The following is a 22,917-nucleotide window of genomic DNA, read 5'->3' as shown; positions in this document are numbered from 1 at the left end:
CTTAAGGGGTGATGCGCTCGACTAGTATACTTCTTTGGATTACCACAAAGTCAGGACTTGAGAAGACCCATCCCTAGAATTTGTAGAGTAATTTGTATAGAATTTGAACATGGCAACCCGAAGGACAGACCTTGCTGCCCTTAGGTGAAGAAGCGATGAATCCTTGTTTGCTTATGTTGGTCGGTGGAGAGCCATGGTCGTAAAAATGAAATAATTCATCGATGAAGAAGAACATATCTCTATGATCATTCATTCGGGCAATCCAAATATATTAGGCTACTTAATCTCCCACTTGTATGCCAACTTCGCATAGTAGATCTGCATAGGGGAGCAGGTAAAAGCCATAATAAGAGTTAGTACAATAGCACCATGGCCCCACCAGTCTACCCCTACGCCGAGAAATAAGCCAGAAGAAAGAACGAGCAAGTATGAAAATTGAGGCAAAGAAATAGCTACCCCTGACCAGCAGAGACAAACAACTTCGTAGCCTTTGTTCAAGGGACATCGGTTGACATCCCACAGGGACAACAATAGTAGCAATCACCACAACCACAATAACCCGATGAAATCCATGTACTTTAAACCAAAATTGACAAAACGGGTACGACTGTTTAGGCAATTCACTCCCCTAGCCTAGTTATATAATGATGTGTGCTCATTAACAGGCAACTACTTGTACCACTTCGGCGTAGATCACCACTGAATCCTTTGTTGCCAAACTACAATGAAAATGAATATTGCGCATTCCATCAGGATAGGAGACATAACAAAACTATGATTCTCTTTGAAGCATGTGATGCAAGATCTGATCGACCAAAATAATATCATGATCGCTTTCCCTAAGTCGACGACTCCAGGCAACATTAATATACTCCAAAACGCCCTGCCACAACATCAGGCTGACACCAGTATGACTGAAACTTCCATTGTCAATACAATATAAGGAGATTATTCACCTTATGTTTGTCACACAAATGCAACTCTGAATGGAACTCAAGTATTTCCCTCGCTTGTCTTACAAGGGAAACCTTCCCCTTTCCCCTAGATTCTCTAAGAAAAAGCTCCTCGGCCAATCCACAGTAAGATTAACAATGCATCCCAACCCTAAAACCAACCATTGGCTTTACAAAGAGTCGCGTCAACATTCCCCCATGCCAGCAGCTACAGTCACTCTCAAAATCAGCAGTCACTAGTTCAAATGGGGAGAGTGCTAAGTCCACTCCCTATCATGAGCCAACCATCAATCACTATTTCATGAGAAGTTTCCTCTCCCTTCCGCATGCCACATGAACTAGCTCATTCAGCTAAAAACACTCCACCTAAACGGTCTCTCGTTCTATTAGGGGTAAGCCTTATAGCCTCAAACCAAGGTCATCCCCTTGGTGAAGGTTTAGTGGGGTCACCATTCTGTTGATGAGGCATCTTGGAAGCGCGAGGCTAAGATTCGAGAGCGCTATCCTCATCTCTTTGATGATTGATTGTATGTTGTATGTTACATGTTGTCTCTGATATTTATATGGCGATGCCTTGCTTCCTCTTCTATTATGATTTATGTTTTCTTGTGATGATTGTTTAAATTTCGAGGACGAAATTTTTATTTGGAGGGAAGAGCTGTAAGACCCATGTCCTAATCCGTACTGTTCCGTTAGCTTCCGCGGTCCTTCCGGTCAAATTCCGACAACCTTCGCACAGTATTCGGTGTTTGCACACGATCCTAAGCCAGGTCCCGCGCACCGACGTCGGCTTGATCCGAAAGTTGTATCATAGCGACCGCGTCGTCGCCGCGGTTCCAACGCCGTGACTTGCGCACCGAACCGATACCCAAGCAAGAAGATGCCGATCTGCGTTTATTCCGAAGAAACACCGCGCGTTGCGGATTTTGAGGGGATCTCTACAATTAGTCCCATTAATCAACCATTAATGTAAGCCTTACCTCAAGTACATCAACCCATTCCCTCTTTTTTTCAAAAGTCCACCTTCTTTCCACCTCACCACTCCTCTTTTCCAAATTTCAACAACAACCATACACCTTTTACAATTTTTCAATCCAACCCATCACTCCATCACCTCACCTCACCCATCCATATCTTCTTTCTCTCCCTCATTTCTCAAAATCTCCAAGCAACCCCAAGCCTCAAACGTCCAAGCTTCCTCTCCCTCTCAAGTGTGGCCCACCTTCCATCTTCCATCTACACCCTCTCATCTCTCATCCCCACCATCAATCTTCCATCAACCTCCATCAAAAGCAAGGCAAGGAGCATTTGAGGCCAAGGGAGCAAGGAGGAGGTTTAAAGGTGGGTGATTTGTCATTATTTTAAATTTTAGGGCCCACTTGTTGGTGGGACCCATTTGGATGTATGTGATTTAATCAAGAGGGCCCATAGTGGCGGGATTCCTCTATCTCACCGTATATCTCTCTTTATCTCTCTCTTTCTCTCTTTCTTTGTAATGGTGTGGATCCCACCAGTATGTGCTACATCTACCCCGTCCATCTACATCAGACGGTGTGGCCCACTCTATTGCAGGTGATGATCCACACCATCCATTATTTGGATGGACCCAATGTATTTATATATATATATATATATATATATAAATATATGTATATATGTTATATTTTATATAATATATATAATATAATATGTATTATATATATAATATAATATATATATTATATGCATATATGTTGGTGGGCCACATCTACGTGGGACCCACCACAGCAATGTGTTTATGCATGCCGTCCAGTGTCCCTGGACCCTGGACGTTGGCAAACAGTTAAGTGTAAACTGGCATGGGCTGCACTAACGAGTTAGCCTAGAGGAGGGAGTGGTGAGCCACTCATGCAGGCCCCACCTTGATGTATAAATGAAATCCAAGCCGTCCATTTTGTTCCCCATCTCATTTTAGGCGTTGAGCCGAAAAATGAAGTTGATCCCCTTCCTTGGCGGGCCATACCATAAGAAATAAGTTTCCTACCTTTGATTTACTCCCTGATACTCCTGTATATTTGAAACAGCCCAATATTGAACTCTATGGGTTTGTATCGAGCCATAGGGACTCATGGCTGGTGTGGATCTTACTGAAGCGGGCCCCACCTGGGAAAATTTTCAAAAAAAAAATAACAAACATCAGCAGCAGCAACTGCTGCCACTGACGATAGGCGCAGGCAGCGCCTGTGCTGGGCACTGGACGTCCTGACGGACGGGCAGGCTAGCTGGGCTCACGGCCCCAGTTGTGGGCCCACCTTGATGCATTTCTCCCATCCAAACCGTGCATTTGATGGGTCCCCACAGTTCAGCCGTCCACCCCAAAATTCAGCTGTATATGGAACTCCGGTGGGCCACATCATTTAAAATCATGTGAAGACATGCCAAAACATATAAAATCATTTGGCGGGGCCTACCTGAGTTTTGGATGTTGCTGAAACTTGAGCTGGACTGTCAGCCAGATGGGACCCACATAATGGATGGGCTGGATTCGTGAACCACACTTCGGTGGGCCCCACATCCACCGTCCACATGACCTTTTAAAAAGGTTGGACGTAAATAAACATCACCGTGGACTCCCTGGCCGTGTAAACAGCTTGGGTGGAGAGTAAACATTGCAGTGGGCCCCAGTCCAGTGGGCCCTAGCCCAGGTCCACGTGACCCTTTGAACGGTTGGGTAGCAAATAAATATTACAGTGGGCCCTACCTTGGTCCACGTGGTTTTATGAACAGTTGGGTGGAAAATAAACATTATGTTGGGTGGAAAATAAACATTTGTTAGGCCCTAAGTTTGGTGGAAAATAAGCATTATATTGGGCCCTAGGCTAGGTGGAGAATAAGCATTATGGTGAGTCAAATAAACATTATATTGGGCCCTAGGCTGGGTGGAGAATAAACATTATAGTGAGTCCTACTTAGAACCCACCTATGTATGTGTTGTAAACCACGTCCTCTATTAGTGTGGGCTCCATCATGATGTATGTGTTTCACCCAACTGTCCAACTGTTTTAGAGATAATTTAAGGCCCATTGTGGAGGCCCATCATCATGTATTAGTGGTCTTTGTTGAGGCCCACCTTGATTTATATTAGGCCCATATTATGAGGCCTATTTGATGTATTGGAGGCCCACGGGTCAAGGCCCAATAGGGCATACATAAGGCCCAATGTAGTGTAATTCCACCATGGTATATGTATTGATTTCGTAACGGGCCACGCCTTGAGAGCAATGCTGGTTTGACGTCCACATTGAATGGATAATGTTGGTTAAATGTCCGCATTATAACTCTCCTTAAGGCCCATTAATAGGCCCATACCGTAGTGTATAGGCCGTCTGGCCATCTCCGTTATGCACCGAGCTCATCTCTTTATACATGTTTAGTATAGTATCCATGATTCATGATCATTCGCATCATACGCATGCTCGATGTGAGGAGTGACCGATCATAGCATACGCCTTCGGGCAGATTATGGCTCCCTGATAGGCGAAGTTGCCTCATATAAGTGCATGGTACACGCAGGATTGCTTGCATGATTGATAGTGTGATTCATGCACTTGCATTTGTGTGATTGTAGTTACTTTATGCCCTAGCGACATCGGGGTCATAGCCTCCACGGACACATCGTGGATGGCGAGATTGGATATCGAAAATATTTGGTTCTAGCATACGGGCACCATAGATGTCCCCAGGTGAAAATCCCTAAACCCGATGGTACCAGAGGATGACTCAAATATCGAGACCGAGTAGATATATGAGCGCATGAGGGCCGAATACCGGGAGGCCGCGTCTCCCACCGTGTCGTGGTCGGTTGGAAAGGAGTGTGGCCTTACTCGTCCGAGGGTAGGGGGCAATACTAGGCCGAGTTTGACCGGCTCGTGAATGGGTCCGCTATCGACGTGCCGGATAGGTATTGGCGGACTATTGGTCGGGCGGATAGTGAGGTTTCTTACGCTCACTTGGGTGTGCGGTAGGAGAGCGGCAGTGCCTCTTGGAGTGTACTAAACCTCGGTGATTATCCAGAATGAGAACTGTACTGATACATGATAAGGATTGGCATGCTTAAGTTGCATCTCGCATCGCATGGCCGTGTTATGGCCGATAGCATTCATATCTTACATCGCATAGCCTTGGTACGGCTGATTGCATTCATGTGTTCATCACCATGATTTCGCATTACTCTGACCTTGCATTTTGAGTACGCTTATATTATGCACACACTTACACCACCCTCTAAGCTTTCTATAAGCTTATGCATGATTGATGCGTGCGGGTGACGCTAGATCGTGGCTGAGCAGGAGAAGGAGCATGCCGCAGAGCTTCTGGAGTTTTGTTTCTTTTATTACATTGTATTTTCCCTTTCTATCGCATTGTACTCAAAAGTTTTTGATCATAGTGGATTTTGTGGTGGTGTTCTTGTGGTTATTATTTGTGGATTATGCTTTTATTATGCTCATTATGAATCAAACGATGATTTGAAATCCTCCTTATAGTATCCAAGGATCGGAACCTGGTGAATGGGTGCGGGATTCGAAAATGGGGTTCTACGGACGTCACCGGATTCGGCAATCGGGAATTTTGTGAGCCCGGTTTCCGAGTTTGGGCGTGATAGAAGTTGGTAAGCATAACTTGCGAATAACCAAGAACAACATTACATGTCTGCTATGAATGATTAAGTCCTAAGTTCGGATAGCCTAGCGATCTTTTATTACACTTAACGTGCGTGCCTTCGCGAGCCTTTAAGTTAATAGGCACCTTCGCTCTTTCCTATAGGACATGGCGCGCAGAGAGTGACCCGTTCGACTCCCGCACCACCACCGAGACTCCGGCTCCACCACTGCGGCTCCCGCACTACCACCTACGACCCACTGCTCCACCACCAGAGATTCCTCCCCGCCTGAGGATGTCACTCCTCTACCAGAGATTCATACCGCCCATCCCGAGGATGCTGCACCTCCACCAGATACCAATGCGGATCCGACCGTATCCGTGAGTGCTTCTCGATTACGGCAGATCCGCAGCCGTGACGGCCGCACTTCGCAGAGCAGACACCGGTTGTTTCACCGGCCCATGCAGAGCAGAGCGCGCGAGTGCCCTACTTCCAGAGTTCCGACAGTTTGATCCTCCACGATTCCAGGGCGAGCCTCCGACAGTAAATGAGAGGTGGCGCTCCGATGTGGAGAAGATTTTTGATACTATGGCTTGTACGACTTAGCAGCGGGTCCGGTTGGCAGTATTTCTTTTCCAAGGTGAAGCCGAACACTGGTGGACCTCGGTTACCCGCGTCGCAGGACCTGACTACATCTGGACATGGGATGATTTTATAGATCGATTTGAGAAGCAGTATTTCCCTGACCATATTCGACGCCAGAGAGCACTAGAGTTCGAGACTCTGGTACAGGGAGACATGACCGTGGCTCAGTACGCGGCTCATTTCGTGGCGCTATCGAGGTTTGCGTCATATATGGTTGATGATGAGGGGCGGAAGGCCCGCCGTTTCGAGAGTGGCTTACGTTACGGTCTTCGAGGCCGTGTGATTGGGCACGAGCTTTCGACCTTTCAGGCAGTAGTGCGGAGGGCTCAGATCTATGAGACGGAGTGGGCTGGCGCAGGCCGACAGAGATCAGAGGAGGGGTCAGAAGAGCAGGCCTCCTCCGGTAGCTCCCAACAATAGGCGACGACCACAGAGGTATAGCAGCCACCCACCTACTAGAGCACCAGCAGCCCCAAACACCTCCAGCGCCACCCCAGAGGCCATTTCTGATACATGTTATGGATGTGGTAGGATAGGATAACATAGGTGGGAGTATCCCTGACCTCAGCAGCAGTAGCTGAGAGCACCACAGCAACCTCCACAGCAGCCGAGAGCACCACAGCAGTGACAACAGATTCCACCATCGAGGCCCCCTCAGCAGCAGCATCAACATCAGCCTCCGTGACCGCAGCAGCAGAGGCAACAGTTTCGAGCGCCTCAGTGACATCATCAGTAGCATTATCCTCCGAGGGGATAGACACCTCCCCAGACAGCTCAGGCTAGATTCTATGTAGCTCAACAGGACCCGCAGTCATCTGGAGGAGTCATTGAAGGTATTCTTCTAGTCTCTTCATGTATTGTCCGAGTGCTATTTGATTCCGGTGCTTCACACTCATTTATGTCTGAGGATTTTTGCCGATCAACTGGACTGCTGATAGAGTCTGCTAGTGAGCGATTGATTGTATCGACGCCCTTGGGGAAGACCTCAGTATTGGGCCATTTTTTGTTCGTCTTGCCCTGTTCTGGTCGGTGATATCTTCTTGCCTGCCGACTTGTATGTGCTGCCGATGTCAGACTTCAACGTTATCTTGGGCATGGATTGGCTTGCCGAGTACTACGCCATCTTGGACTGTTCCGCGAGGACGGTTACGTTCTAATACTAGGCTTACCGCAGTTTCAGTTCATCGCCGAGCCTAGAGGAGAGTCGTTGTCTTGCTTGATGTCATACGCAGTCGAGGAGCCTATTGCCTTGTGTATTGATCAGTGGCCGGTTGTTTGGGACTTCCCCGACGTGTTTCAGGAGATTCCCGGATTGCCTCCTCGCTGTCATATCGAGTTCCAGATAGACCTTGTGCCTAGTACCGCGCCTATCTCGAAGGCCCCGTACCGTATGGCACCGATGGAGTTGCGTGAGCTGCAGCGTCAGTTGGACGAGTTGCGTGAGTTGGGATTCATTCGTCCGAGCAGTTCACCTTGGGGAGCGCCGGTACTCTTCGTCAGGAAGAAGGATGGCTCGTTGAGGCTCTGTGTGGATTACCGCGAGCTCAACCGGGTCACAATTAAGAACAAATACCCGCTCCCGAGGATAGACGATTTATTTGATCAGCTGTAGGGTGCACAGTTCTTTTCGAAGATTGACCTACGTTCTGGTTATCATCAGATTCGTGTTCGAGAGGAGGACATCCCGAAGACGCCTTGGACGCGCTATGGTCATTTTGAGTTTGTGGTCATGTAGTTTCAGGTGACCAATGCACCCGCGGTCTTCATGCGATTGATGAACGAGGTCTTTCGTCCATATCTCGATCAGCTTTGTTGTGGTCTTCATCGACGACATTCTCGATATATTCGAGGACCCATGAGGACCATATGCAAAGCATCTGGAGATCGCTTCGCACCCTTCGTGCCCACCACCTATATGCGAAGCCGGAGAAGCGTGAGTTTCTGGTAGGAGGAGGTGAGATTCCTCGGTCACGTGGTGACGAGGAGGGTGTCGCAGGGACCCCTCGAAGGTTGAGGCGGTGCGTCAGTGGGGCCAATCCACGATCGCGTCCGAGATCCGTAGTTTCCTTGGTTTAGCGGGATACTATCGGCGTTTCATTGAGGGCTTCTCCCGTATTGCAGCCCGTTGACCAGGTTGACTCGAAAGGGCGCAGAGTTTATTTGGAGTGACGCCTGTGAGCGAGCATTTATGGAGTGAAAGGACCATTCGACGTCCTCTCCTGTCCTCACTCTTCCTCTCGGGAGTGATGGATTCGTGGTATATACTGATGCTTCACGTATTGGATTGGGTGTTGTCCTGCAAGGCAGACCTGTAGCATTTGCGTCCCGTCCTCAAGGTTCATGAGCTAAACTATCCCACGCACGATTTGGAGCCGGCTCGTCTTCGCATCGAAGGTGTGGAGGCACTATCTCTATCGGGTCAGGTTCGAGCTCTTCTCCGACCACAAGAGATTGAAGTATCTGTTCTCTCAGTCAGAGCTGAACATATGGCAGAGACGCTGGATGGAGCTTCTGAAGGATTATGATTTTGACCTCCAGTACCACCCAAGCAAGGCGAATGTGGTGGCGGATGCCCTCAGCCATCAGCCACGAGGCCTGTGGCACATATGATGATTCAGGAGTGGAAGATGCTTGAGGATATAGCAGAGTACGACTTTGATTTTGGTCTGCAGTCTTCTATCGTTCAGCTTTCGAGCCTGTCGATTTAACCCTCTCTTGTCACATGGGTGATCGAGGCTCAGCAGTCAGATGAGTCATTGCGAAGTTATCGAGCAGAGGCGGCATCTGAGAGTCAGTCAGATTGGCAGAATGGTTCTAATGGTGGACTTCACTTCAGAGGCTGATTATGTGTCCCGGATATTCAAGAGTTACGTAAACATCTTATGACCGAGACACATCGATCAAGGTTTTCTATCCACCCTGGCTCGACAAAGATGTACTGTGATATGAGGCGATAATATTTTTAGGTGGGGATGACGCACCAAATCGCTAGTTTTGTGGCCGAGTGTGACACATGCCAGCATATCAAGGTTGATCATTAGAGACCTGAGTGTCCCAATGTGGAAGTAGGAGCATGTATCTACAGATTTCATTATAGGTTTGCCGAGGACTCAGCGCGGTCATTACACCAACTGGGTCATCGTTGATCGTCTGACGAAGTCGGCACATTTTCTTGCGATTCGTGCGACTTGGCCTTTGGACCGGCTTGCGAGAATATTCATCGAGGAGATTGTGAGACTGCACAGCGTTCCAGTCTCAATCATTTCTAACCGAGACTCGAGGTTTAGGTCTCAGTTCTGGAGGAGTTTTCAGAGAACTACGGGCACTAATTTGCAGCTCAGCACCGCGTATCATCCGCAGACTGATGACCAGACCAAGAGGGTCAACCAGATCCTCGAGGATATGCTTCGGGCCTGCATGATTGACTTTAGCGGTAGTTGGGATGAGCATCTATGATTGGTTGAGTTTGCATACAACAACAGCTATCAGGCAACTATTAGCATAACTCCATTTGAGGCACTATATGGCAGATCGTGCAGATCTTCGAGTTGTTGGATCGAGGTTAGATAGCGCTGTCTCCTAGCTCCCGAACTTGTGCAGCAGATGTCAAAGGCTATCGATATCATCAGGCAGAGGATGTGCACAACTCAGAACCAGTAGAATTGTTTTCCTGATCGCCGGCGTCATCCCTTGGAGTTTGTTGTTGGGGATCGAGTGTATCTCAAGATCTCGCCCATGAAGGGCATAATTCGATTTGGAGTGAAGGGCAAGCTTGCCCTGAGATTGATAGGACCTTTCGAGATCACCGGGCGCGTTGGCGCTGTGGCCTATCGGCTTGCTTTTCCATCTCAGTTGTCTGGCGTCCACAACATTTTTCATGTCTCTATATTGAGGAAGAGTGGGTTAGACATTATTCCCGTTATTGATTGACAGTCGTTGGAGGTTCGTAAGGATGCTTCTTACATTGAGCAGTCAGTTCGTATCATTGATCGGAAGGAGCAGTCCTCCGACCCAAGGTCATCCCCTTGGTGAAGGTTTAGTGGGGTCACCATTCTGTGGATGAGGCATCTTGGGAGCACGAGGCCGAGATTCGAGAGCGCTATCCTCATCTCTTTGATGATTGATTGTATGTTGTATGTTGTATGTTGTCTCTCGATATTTATATGGCGATGCCTTGCTTACTCTTCTATTATGATAAACCGCAGAAAAATAATTTTCAAAAAAAAAAACAACAAACATCAGCAAGAATCGGCCGCCATCGACGATAGCGCGAGCGCGCTGGCGCTCAAGGCCCGACGGACGGGCGGCTGGGCTCACGGCCCCAGGGCCCACCTTGATGCGTTTCTCCCATCCAAACCATGCATTTGATGGGTCCCCACATTTCATCCATCCATGCCAAAATTTGGTACTCCTGGGCCACATCATTTAAAATCATGTGAAGACATGCCAAAACATATAAAATCATTTGGCGGGGCCTACCTGAGTTTTGGATGTTGCAGAAACTTGAGCTGGACCGTTAGCCAGATGGGACCCACATAATGGATGGGCTAGATTCGTGAACCACACTTCGGTGGGCCCCACATCCACCGTCCACATGACCTTTTAAAAAGGTTGGACATAAATAAACATCACCGTGGACTCCCTGGCCGTGTAAACAGCTTGGGTGGAGAGTAAACATTGCAGTGGGCCCCAGTCCAGTGGGCCCTAGCCCAGGTCCACGTGACCCTTTGAACGGTTGGGTAGCAAATAAATATTACAGTGGGCCCTACCTTGGTCCACGTGGTTTTATGAACAATTGGGTGGAAAATAAACATTATGTTGGGTGGAAAATAAACATTTGTTGGGCCCTAAGTTGGGTGGAAAATAAACAGTATATTGGGCCCTAGGCTGGGTGGAGAATAAGCATTCTGGTGAGTCAAATAAACATTATATTGGGCCCTAGTTGGGTGGAAAATAAGCATTATGGTGGGCCCCACTTATTTCAGTATTGTAAACCACACACTCTATAAGTGTGGGCTCCATCATGATGTATGTGTTTCATCCAACTGTCCAACTGTTTTGGAGATAATTTAAGGCCCATTGTGGAGGCCCATCTTCATGTATTGGTGGTCTTTGTTGAGGCCCACCTTGATTTATATTAGGCCCATATTATGAGGCCTATTTGATGTACTGGAGGCCCACGGGTCAAGGCCCAATAGGACATACATAAGGCCCAATGTAGTGTAATTCCATCATGGTATATGTATTGATTTCGTAACGGGCCACGCCTTGAGAGCAATGCTGGTTTGACGTCCACATTGAATGGATAATGTTGGTTAAATGTCCGCATTATAACTCTCCTTAAGGCCCATTAATAGGCCCATACTGTAATGTGTAGGCCGTCTGGGCCCATCTCCGTTATGCACCGAGCTCATCTCTTTATACATGTTTAGTATAGTACAGTCCATGATTCATGATCATTCGCATCATACGCATGCCTCGATGTGAGGAGTGACCGATCATAGCATACGCCTTCGGGCGGATTGGGCTCCCTGAAAGGCGGAGTTGCCTCATATAAGTGCATGGTACACGCAGGATTGCTTGCATGATTGATAGTGTGATTCATGCACTTGCATTTATGTGATTGTAGTTACTTTATGCCCTAACGACATCAGTGTCATAGCCACAGACACATCGTGGATGGCGAGATTGATACCGAAAATGTTTGGTTCTAGCATACGGGCACCATAGATGTCCCTGGGTGAAAATCCCTAAACCCGATGGTACCAGAGGATGACTCCAATGTCGAGACCGAGTGGATATATGAGCGCATGAGGGCTGAATACCAGGAGGCCGCGTCTCCCACTGTGTCGTGGTCGGTTGGAAAGGAGTGTGGCCTTACTCGCCCGAGGGTAGGGGGCAATACTAGGCTGAGTTTGACCAGCTCGCGAATGGGTCCGCTATCGACGTGCCGGATAGGTATTGGCAGACTATTGGTCAGGCGGATAGTGAGGTTTCTTACGCTCACTTGGACTGTGCGGCTAGGAGAGCGACAGTGCCATTTGGAGTGTATTGAACCCCGGTGATTATCCAGAATGAGAACTGTACTGATACATGATGAGGATTGGCATGCTTGAGTTGCATCTCGCATCGCATGGCCGTGTTATGGCCAATAGCATTCATATCTTGCACCGCATAGCCTTGGTACGGCTGATTGCATTCATGTGCTCATCACCATGATTCCGCATTACTCTTACCTTGCATTTTGAGCACGCTTATATTGCGCACATACTTACACCACCCTCTAAGCTTTCTATAAGCTTATGCACGATTGATGCGTGTAGGTGACACCAGGACGCAGTCGCAGCCATAGTCTCGTTGTAGTTGGAGCGTCGACCTTTTGGAGTTTCTGTTATTATTATCACCTTGTATTTTCCTTTTACATGCATTGTACTCAAAAGTTTTTTATCATAGTGAATTTTGTGGTGGTGTTCTTGTGGTTATTATTTGTGGGTTATGCTTTTGTTATGCTCATTATGAATCAGACTGATGATTTGAAATCCTCCTTATAGTATCCCAGGATCGGAACCTGGTGAATGGGTGTCGGGATCTGAAAATGGGGTTCTACGGAGGCTGTCGGCGCCGGATTCAGCGATCAGAAATTTTGTGAGCCCTTCCGCATGCCACATGAACTAGCTCATTCAGCTAAAAACACTCCACCTAAACGGTCTCTCGTTCTATTAGGGGTAAGCCTTATAGCCCTACTGTAACACCTGGCCCAACCAGAACAGTGTCCTAAGGCGTCCAAGTGGGAACTGCCACAGGACCGCGTGATTTAACCGCTCATGTGAGAGATATTGCCAACATATTAACCCGGGTTATGCCACTAATGCGGTCAAGTCTGATTATGTTCGGACCGAGCACGGGCCGTAAAGTCTGTCTGCCTGTCTGTACTTGGTAACTGCCTATACAGGTTATGTAACACCCAAGGAATGACAGAAAAATCTAAAACTTGGGGAGGTCGTGGGCCTCACTGGGCTTGTGGTTCGTCACGGACTACGTACTCAGAGGACGCCTAGAAATGAAATATTTGCGCCATCCAGTCGGTACTTGCCAAGTGTAACTCGCCCCAGCCTTAGCCTAAAGTCTAAAGTTTAAATCAACGAGACATTTGAAATGAAATATCCACGTCGTCCAGTCGGCACTTGCCAAGCGCGACTCACCCCGGCCTTGGCCCAAAGTTTAAATTTTAAATCAATGGCCCTCTTGATTGAAATAGAGAAATGAGGCATTTCAGCTGTTGGATCTCTTCTAAATTTACATTGAAGACTAAAAATATTTCTTTGCATCTGTCCAGAAAATCTGAACCCCAATCGTGGAACGGTGACCGTTGATCGCAAATCGGCCACTTACGATAAAACCCCGTATCCATTTGCCTTCAAACTTTGCATGACCCTTCATCGGGCCATGGGGCACCTATCCTATAAATTTGGTGGCCAGGCCCCAATAGCTAGAATTGGGTCCCACAGGGCCATTTGAGGGGAATAATATAACTCAAGGTCATTTGGCCCAAAATTCAGGGTATAAAACCCTTTAACTCTCTCTCTCTCTCTCACTCCCATAGCAAGCTCCAACAACAAGAAAGAGAGAGAGAAGAGAGAAGAGAGAGAGAGAAGAGGGAAAAAAGAGAGAGAAAGAGAGTGTAGGAGGAGGTGGGGCCCAAGGGATTGGAACCTTGAAGAACCTTCTTCCCTTCCTCTAAAAATCTTACATTCACAGCCACAAGAGCAAATCTCTGCTGATTAAGAGGTGATCACCATTCTTCTTTAGAAATCCTTTGTGTTGAGCTAGGTTTGCATGTAATCCTAACATGCAAATGCATTTGACTCAGGACCTCGACAAATCGACCTGCGAGTTCGGTACCCCTAAGTCGATTCCGCAAGTTCTCAATGATCCATAGGTGCGGACCATTATCCTTAGGTGGCCAACTACTAATTTTAGCATAAATTTAATGATTGTGGATGTTAGATTGATGCGCATGCGTAATTTAGAGAAAAACTAAATAGAAACCTACATGATAAGTCTACTCAACATGCATGCGATGATAAAATGATATTTAATTGGTCTTCAAACCGTTTGGGCATGAAATTTATGCTGCATGTTCATTCTTGAATCTGATTTTTGCATACCCTTCCCTGTTGCATGCATGATTGTATTTTCCTGCACCATAGATGATGTGTGGTCTTTTGTTTCTTAGGTAATCCGGCACCACATGCACACATGTCTAACTTATACTGTTAAGAGTAGTTGTATTCATTTTTATATCTTGGAATTTTATGCTTGATGCGTTGTATACTAAATTCCATCTGTACTTGAAGATGAACTCTTAGTTTCTTAGAAGTGTTATTAAATATAGCCCATTCTCCAAGTTAGTCAAGAACTTGAGATTACTGAGGGTGGTCCCATTGCTTGGGTCGTCCTGTGACTCAACTCAACTAACTGATTTGGGTGGACGCGAATGGGTGATAGTAGTAGGACTACGTGGGTTGCTTACACCTAATGTCGTGCGTTACACGCTCGCCTGAATTTGGACAATCTAGTCCACCGACTGACCAACCATGCTTGTTAACCATATTTTCCCACGACTGTTTAGAACCTGAAACACCCTTCACCCACTGACGCCCACTGATAACTGTTAGAAATTAATCAACAGTCTCGTGAGCCGGGTATGGTGGAATGAGACACTATATCTGAACTGCGGCCAATACTCCCCGTAGTGACTGCGAGCGATCTTACTTTCCAACACTCCTCACATGCTTGCAATCGGGGGTGAGGAACCTGATGGGATCAAGGATTGTGGGGCCCTGGCCTCGCACGTTGAGGGGTAATGGCCTCGCAAAAAGGATAAGGGTATTAATATCGTTGGGGTGTACCAGTTTTCCTAATCTGCTGGATGAATATGATTAACTAAAAACTCGGTTAACACATTCATGATTGCATCGCATTAGCTAGGTTGGTGACTCCGCAGTTAAGGTCGCAATGAGGGAGTGTTGGTCATGCGCGTACGTTAGACGAAGTCGCTTGAGGGAGTGTTATTGTGAGGTCATGCATCATACCATAATTCATGCATATGCATTAATAAGATTATTTAGAGATGTGTGAATGTATGTTTTTTATTAAATTTATCATAGAATTGATATTTAATGTAACTTATGGCTAATGACACCCACTGAGTTGATCACTCACTCCCACTCTGGGACGATGTTTTAAAACACCAACCAGACTCTTAGTAGATGCAGGTGATGCAGAGCTCGACGAGCCGAGCAGGGTGAGTATAGATGAGGAAGAGGAGCTTTCCTACTTTTAGCTGCTAGGCAGGTCACCGTATACTAAGTGGGCTAACTTTGGCCCGTTGAGTAGGAGACTCAGCGCACTATTCTTTTGGACAATTCACATATGTATTTTGCCAGGCGATGCCTTGTGCGGCCCGTTTGATATTTTTGTAGACTCGTATAACTTAGCCGCCTTCATTTCAGTAGACTAGTTATGGTTGTGGCTTATATTCTAGTTCATTCCATTTTTGCTCTTTTAAATTGAATTATATACTAATCACTAAAATTCGGATATAAATGACACCTGGAAACTTGGAGGTCGAGTGTTGCTCGACCCCCAAATTTCAAGGCGTTACAAGTTGGTATCGACCAATGGTTTGGAATTAATTGGGTCGTGGACCATAAACTCACTGTAACGCATCCATTGACGTAGGAGGGAGCACAATAGTGATACTGAAACAATAGAACCCACCCCAGTTACCCCGAATCGACAAGTCTTAGATGGAGAATCTAACTTACGAAGGGTTTAGATTGAGGAGAGAGAGAGAGAGAGAGAGAGAGAGAGAGAGAGAGAGAGGATGATATTAGAATTCAATCTGGGAGCCTTACGACATGTTTCAGCCCATTCTTGGGTAAGAGCTCGGGAACTTAACGGCAAGACCCAATTTGCCAACTAAGTAATTTAAGTTACTAATTCCACTCAATCCCTAAGTCTCAACTCCTCCTTTCAACCCATCCCCCTTAGAAATCTCACCTTCCACCACCTTATTCTTTTAATTTTTTTGGTACTTTTCATGTTAAACACAACTTCTAAAGCTTAGGGGATGAAGAGCTATAATTAAACTAAAATTTACTATAAATTGTAAAAATATAAATAAAATAAATTTTTTATCATTAAACTGATGGAATCTTGTTAAATAATTAGGTTATTTGGATAGAATAGCTTCTCCTACCCTAAATTCATATATGAAACATCAAATAACTCATTCTGATTTGCAAGATACACGTGTCGAAAGGTCTCGACAGTCTAGGAGGCCAGAGGTTGGCGTGGCCACCGCTTGACTGGCGTGGCCCCCGCCTAGGGAGCCAGATTGTGGCATGGTCCCCACCTGGGGAGCCAGTTCTCCGTGTGGCCCTCGCTGAGATTTGGACAGATTTTGCATTCGACCGGGAGGACCGCGGAAGCCTACGGAACAGTATGGGCTAGGATACGGGTCTTATACTTAATAAGTCTATTGTCATATAAAAATAAAATAAAAATTATAATATAGTTAAATTTAGAATGATTTGATAACTTTCCAAAAATCATTAGTTTCAGACAGTGGTTACTTCTAGAATTTTTATAATTTATTTATAACTCTAAATGAGATAAAATTTTGTGAGATGGATTTAAACTTAATGATGAATCATTATAAAAACTTTTAAAATAATTCGAGTACTAAAAGTATAAGAAACGTTACAAGAAATATATATTTCACATATATATATATCGTTAGTTCAGATAACTCTCACTTCTGGAATTTTAATAATTTTTCTACAGACTTAAAATGAGATGAAATTTTGTAATATGAGATTAAACTTACTAATGAATCACAATAAAAATTTTGAAAATAATTTAGTTACTTTAAGTATGAAGAACGTTACAAGCAGTAGTGGTATTTTAGAAACAAACGGAAAATCGTTGGTTTTGGATAACTAGTACTTCCTGAATTTTTATAATTCTTATGGAACCTTAAATGAAATGAAATTTTGTGAAATAAAAATAAGCTTAATAATGGATTACTATAAAAATAATATAGTAACCAAAGGTGACGAATATGTTACAAATAATAAAAGGGTTGAAAAAAAATTCTACAATTTTGAGTTGCAAATAGACTAGTCATGTCTTTTCATATTAAAGTTTAGCATTAGGTGTCTATTTAGGAATTATTTATAATCGTGCTAGGAATCATCCCATGATTAAATTTGATTATACACACACACACACACACACATTTAAGTTGTTTTGGTGTAATTAAGTTAGGACCCTTAAGTAGGATTGAGTTTTATAGTTTAATACTCTGTAAGCCCATGTTAGGGGCGGACTACAGTAAAATATATTAAGTTTTCCTATTCTCTTATGGACTCAAGGTTCAAACAACATTGAGAAGATGATATCCTTCATCTTTGCCTTCCCGCGTCCTTGTTAGTGTTATTAGCACTCCAAACCTCCAGAATACCTTAAAACTTTTGATTATTCATTCCTTCTTGAAATTTATGAAACCGAAGTGCAGTTTGCTCATAACCCACTAGCCATAAGATCGAAACAGTAATATACATATAAAATTTTATGTCATTAGAAACCTTTTTAGGATGATCTTTGACCATAGACATATTGAGAGATTTATTAACCCCAATTTGGATATAAATTAAAACGAGGACTCTTTTAGACCAAGACCCAAGGACAACCTTATAAATAGGAGATTTAAGCTTTTCAATGATTGGCATTCCCTAAACATTTAGATTGATCGGACTATAAAATTACTGAACTATACACTTACGAAGCATCCGCGGCTTGACCCAATTCTCAATCCTGGGCAACTACTAATGGACTCACTGTTATGACCGAGTAGAAGACCAGGATTCACCAAGACTAAGAAGGGATACAATGAGCCTTCTACCCTGGTCAGGTAGATGATTGATGTATCGAGTTCAAGCCCACTACAATCGTCTCTCCGTATTGGCCGAACATTGAAAACATATATTTTATACTAAATAGAGGGGAACCGTCGTCATAAATCCAAATCTTACAAAAAATATAAATAAATAAATAAATAAATAAAAAAGACCAGGATCCACCAGGACTAAGAAAGGATACAATGGGCCTTCTACCCTAATCAGGTAAATGATCGATGTATCGGGTTCAAGCCCACTACAAGCGTCTCTCCGTGTTGGCTGAACATTGAAAACATATATTTTTACACTAAATAGAGGAGAGCTGTCATCATAAATCCAAATATTACAAAAAAAAATAGAATATATAAATAAATAAATAAAATTATAGTAAACCATTAGGGTGAGAAAGTTTTAAGGGGGGTAGATTACAATAAGCTAAACTAGCATAGATAATATGCACCTTACCATGCACATGAATGTGAAACTAATGACACTTAGGCTACTCCGAGACATTTTTCTTTTCAAGAATGAGGGACCATGGTTTCATGCCCCCTCAACGTATCAATAAGCCTCCACAACGGCCCATGCAGTGACCAAATCACTCGCAGCAAGCTCGGGTCTACGCCTTGACGATAGAGGCCCTAGAAGCAGTCGCTCCCACCCCCACAGCTTTCAAAGTGACTAACCAAGTACAAGGTACCCCCGTATTTCTCTTGATAGACATCAGATCTACTACGTCTCTCATATCAAATGCAACTACCAAGAGTCTATATCTGTACACCACCTCCATTATAGGAGTAAAAATCATTGCGGCGGCAGGGACCATCTCAGAGGTAACAAATATTTGTCATGAATGCCCCATAAATTTGGGGGGCAAGGTGGTGAACATAGACCTAATTATAACAAAGGTCTTCCTCTACGACATTATCCTGGGCATGATTTGGTTGACTAAAATGAAGGTAGAGATCGACTGTGATGCACGTTCAGTAATGATACATGAAAGCGAAGGCACCACCTTCATGTTTCCGGTCCAGGTTAGCAACCCACATTGAGTTCTATGTTATGCTTCATTGGAAGAAGGTTACGATGGACCCTCACTAACATCCACACCCATTGTCCAAGATTTTGTAGAGGTGTTTAAACCTATACCTGGACTTCCTCCTCGATGTGAGATAGACTTCATAATCAATCTGACCCCGAGTGCCACACCCATCTCTTTGCTGACCTACCGCATGACCCCATGTGAGATGGAAGAGCTTAGAACTCAAATCGACAACTTGTTAGAGTCGGGCTTTATCTTACCCAGTATCTTGTCATGGGGAGCCCCAGTCTGATTTGTGAAAAGGAAGGATGACACCTTGCGATTGTGCATAAACTACAGGAGATTAAACCAGGTGACGGTCTGAAATAAATACCGTTGTTCAGAATCGATGACTTATTTGACCAGCTGAGAGGCACTTAATACTTCTTAAAGATCAATCTACAGTTAGGATACCACCAGTTGCAAGTCAGGAGGAGGATGTGTAGAAAATGGCCTTTAAAACCTGCTTCGGGCACTACGAGTTCCTAGTCATGCCGTTTGGACTCACTAATGCTCTAGCGGTATTCATGGATCTCATGAACAGAGTCTTCAGGCCATTCTTGTATAGATTCTTCATTGTATTCATTGGCGACATATTAGTGTACTCCAAGAGTCGCGAAGAGCACAAGAAACACTTGTGAGTAGTCCTTGAAACCCTTAAGGAAAATTAATTGTATGCCTAATTTAGAAAAGCGACTTTTGGAAGGAAGAGGTTAAATTTTCAAGTCATGTGGTGTCCAAAGAAGGCATATCCATGGACCTTGCCAAGGTAACAGCCGTACAAGATTAGAAGCAACTGATTTCGGTTACAGAAGTAAGGAGTTGTCTTGGTCTTGCTGGTTACTATCGGGGGTTCATTAAAGACTTTTCGAAAATAGCCTGGCCATTATCCCAGCTTACGTGGAAAGACATTAAGTTCACTTGGAATGAGAAGGCAGAGGTGGCTTTTCAAGAGTTAAAGGATAAACTGACTTCGGCGCCGATACTCGTGTTACCTGAGCAAGGGGTCAAGTACACCGTTTACACTAACGCCTCTCGAGTGGGCTTGGGTTGCGTACTTATGCAGAAAGTCAAGGCGATTGCATATGCCTCTCGGCAACTAAGGAAGCATGAGGAGAACTATCCTACCCATGACCTCAAACTAGCAGCGGTTGTCTTTGCTTTGGAGTATGGAGACACTATCTCTATGTAGAGGAGTTTGGTGGCGGACGCCTTGAGTCATAAGAAAGCGCTTGAATTTGCGGCCCCATTGATGGTGAAGGAATAGAACATGGTGGAATTTATAAGGGACTTTGACATAAAGCTAAACATGGAAGAACCATATGAGGTCATAGCCTACGTTCAGGTCCAGCCACTAATTATTAGTAAAATCATTGAAGCCTGGGAAGGCGATGAATTATTAAAAAGGATAAAAGAAAGAGTGGGAAATAATGCAGAATCCGAGTGGAGAGTCGTTTTTGATGGAGGATTGTGGTACCAAGGCTGCCTTTGTGTCCCAAATCTTCATGGACTGCGCGAAGAAGTCATAAATGCTACCCACAACTCCAAACTGGCAATGCACCCGAGTAACACCAAAATGTATCGTGACCTAAAGCGAAACTATTGGCGGGACAACATGAAAGGAGAAATAGCGAATTTTGTGTCCCGATGTCTCACTTATGAACAGGTCAAGGCCGAGCACTACCGACTGCCGGGCCTCTTGCAACCCATGCTCTTGGCTGAATGGAAATGAGATTTCATATCCATGGACTTTATCTCCGGATTATCCAAGACAAGGAAGGGGCATGACTCAATATGGGTGATTGTGGATCAGTTAACGAAATCAGCCCACTTCCTTCCAATATAGGCCTCTAGCTCCGCCGATGACTTGGTCAGGTTGTACATCAAGGAGATAACATGACTTCATGGCGTCCCATTAGAAATTGTGTCGGACCGAGACACCCGATTCACGTCGATTTTCTGGACACGCATCCAAGAAGCCATGGGAGTGAAGCTAAAATTTAGTATCGCCTTCCACCCACAGACAAATGGGCAAACCGAACAGGTAAACCAAATATTGGAGGACATGTTGCAGGCTTGTGTGCTGAATTTTCAGGAGAGCTGGGATGATTGCCTCCCTTACGCTGAATTTGCCTGTAATAATAGCTTCCAAGCTAGCATTGACATGGCGCCTTATGAAGCTTTGTATGGGCGCCCGTGTCGGGCTCCACATTACTGGGTAGAAATTGGTAAGAAAAGCTTGCTAGGGCTGAACCTAGTATGAATGACTACCGAGAAGATTGAGATCATTTGGCGCCGCCTCTTAGTGGCACAAAACAGATAGAAAAGCTACGCCGACACGAGGTATAAAGACTTGGAATTTGAGGCAAGGGACCACGTATTTCTCAAGATTTTGCCAATAAAGGAAGCTGTGTGTTTCGTTACCATGTGGGCCCAGTTGCTTATTGCCTAACCCTACCCACACCGCTCGCCAGAGTGCACAACGTATTTCACGTCTCGTTGTTAAAGAAGTACGTCTCCAACCCTACGCATATCATCAAGTCAGAACATGTGAAGCTCAAGGAAGATGCCACATATATCCTCCGACCCACATGAATACTAGATAGGAAGGAGCAAGTGCTACGCAACAAGGTCATTCCATTAGTCAAAGTGTTATAGATGCACCATGATAAAGAGGAGGATACATGAGAGATAGAAGCAGAAGTCCGCAAGCATTACCCAAGCTTGCTCCAGCAATATGAACAAGTACAAATTTCAAAGATGAAATTTATTTATAAGGGGGAAGATTATAACACCCGGCCCAACCAGAACAATGTCTTGAGGCGTCCACGTGGGAACTACCACAGGAGCACACGATTCGACCGCTTGTGTGAGAGATATTGCCAACAAATTAACCCAAGTTATGCCACTAATGCGGTCAAGTCTGATTATGTTCAGACCGAGCACCGGTCGTAAAGCCGGTCTGCTTGTCTATACTTGGCAACTGCCTATACGGGTCGTGCAACGCTCAAGGAATGGCAGAAAAATCTAAAACTTAGGGAGGCCGTGGGCCTCATTGGGCTTGTGGTCCGTCACAGACTACGGACTTAAAGGATGCCTGGAAATGAAATATCAGCGCCGTCTAGTCGGCACTTGCCAAGTGTGACTCGCCCCTGCCTTAGCCTAAAGTCTAAATTTTAAATCAATGGCCCTTTTCCTTGAAACAGAGAAATGGGACATTTCAGCAGTCGAATCTCTTCTAAATTTATACTAAAGACTGAAATATTTCTCTGCACCTATCCACAAAACCTGAACCCTGATTGTGGAATGGTGATCGTTGATCGCAAATCGGCCCCTTGCGATAAAACCCTGTATCCGTATGCCTTTAAACTTTGCACGGCCCTTCATTGGGCTGTGGGACACCTATCCTACAAATTTCATGGCCAGGGGGCCATCAGGGCAGCCCCAACAGCCAAAAATGGACCCCAAAGGGCCATTTGAAGGTCGAACCAGTACGATAAAACCCCACATTCATTTGCCTTCAAACTTTGCACGACCCTTCATTGGGCCGTGAGGCACTTATCCTATAAATTTCATGACCAGGGGGTCATCAGGGCTGCCCCAATAGCCAGAACTGGGTGCCACAGGGCCATT

The 22,917-nt window shown here is 45.2% G+C and overlaps 1 protein-coding gene across 1 annotated transcript; it reads left to right on the top strand.

Annotated features, from left to right (window-relative positions):
- Nucleotides 1-20,554: 20,554 nt before the first annotated feature.
- Nucleotides 20,555-21,016, top strand: LOC131227490 (uncharacterized). Its single transcript, XM_058223280.1, has one exon. It carries the CDS (start codon nt 20,555-20,557, stop codon nt 21,014-21,016), a length of 462 nt encoding a protein of 153 aa, XP_058079263.1.
- Nucleotides 21,017-22,917: the final 1,901 nt, after the last annotated feature.

Source organism: Magnolia sinica, chromosome 2, assembly GCF_029962835.1.
Source record: "Magnolia sinica isolate HGM2019 chromosome 2, MsV1, whole genome shotgun sequence".
In the NCBI taxonomy this organism is placed as follows: domain Eukaryota; kingdom Viridiplantae; phylum Streptophyta; class Magnoliopsida; order Magnoliales; family Magnoliaceae; genus Magnolia; species Magnolia sinica.
This window is presented reverse-complemented; position numbering and strand designations above follow the sequence as displayed.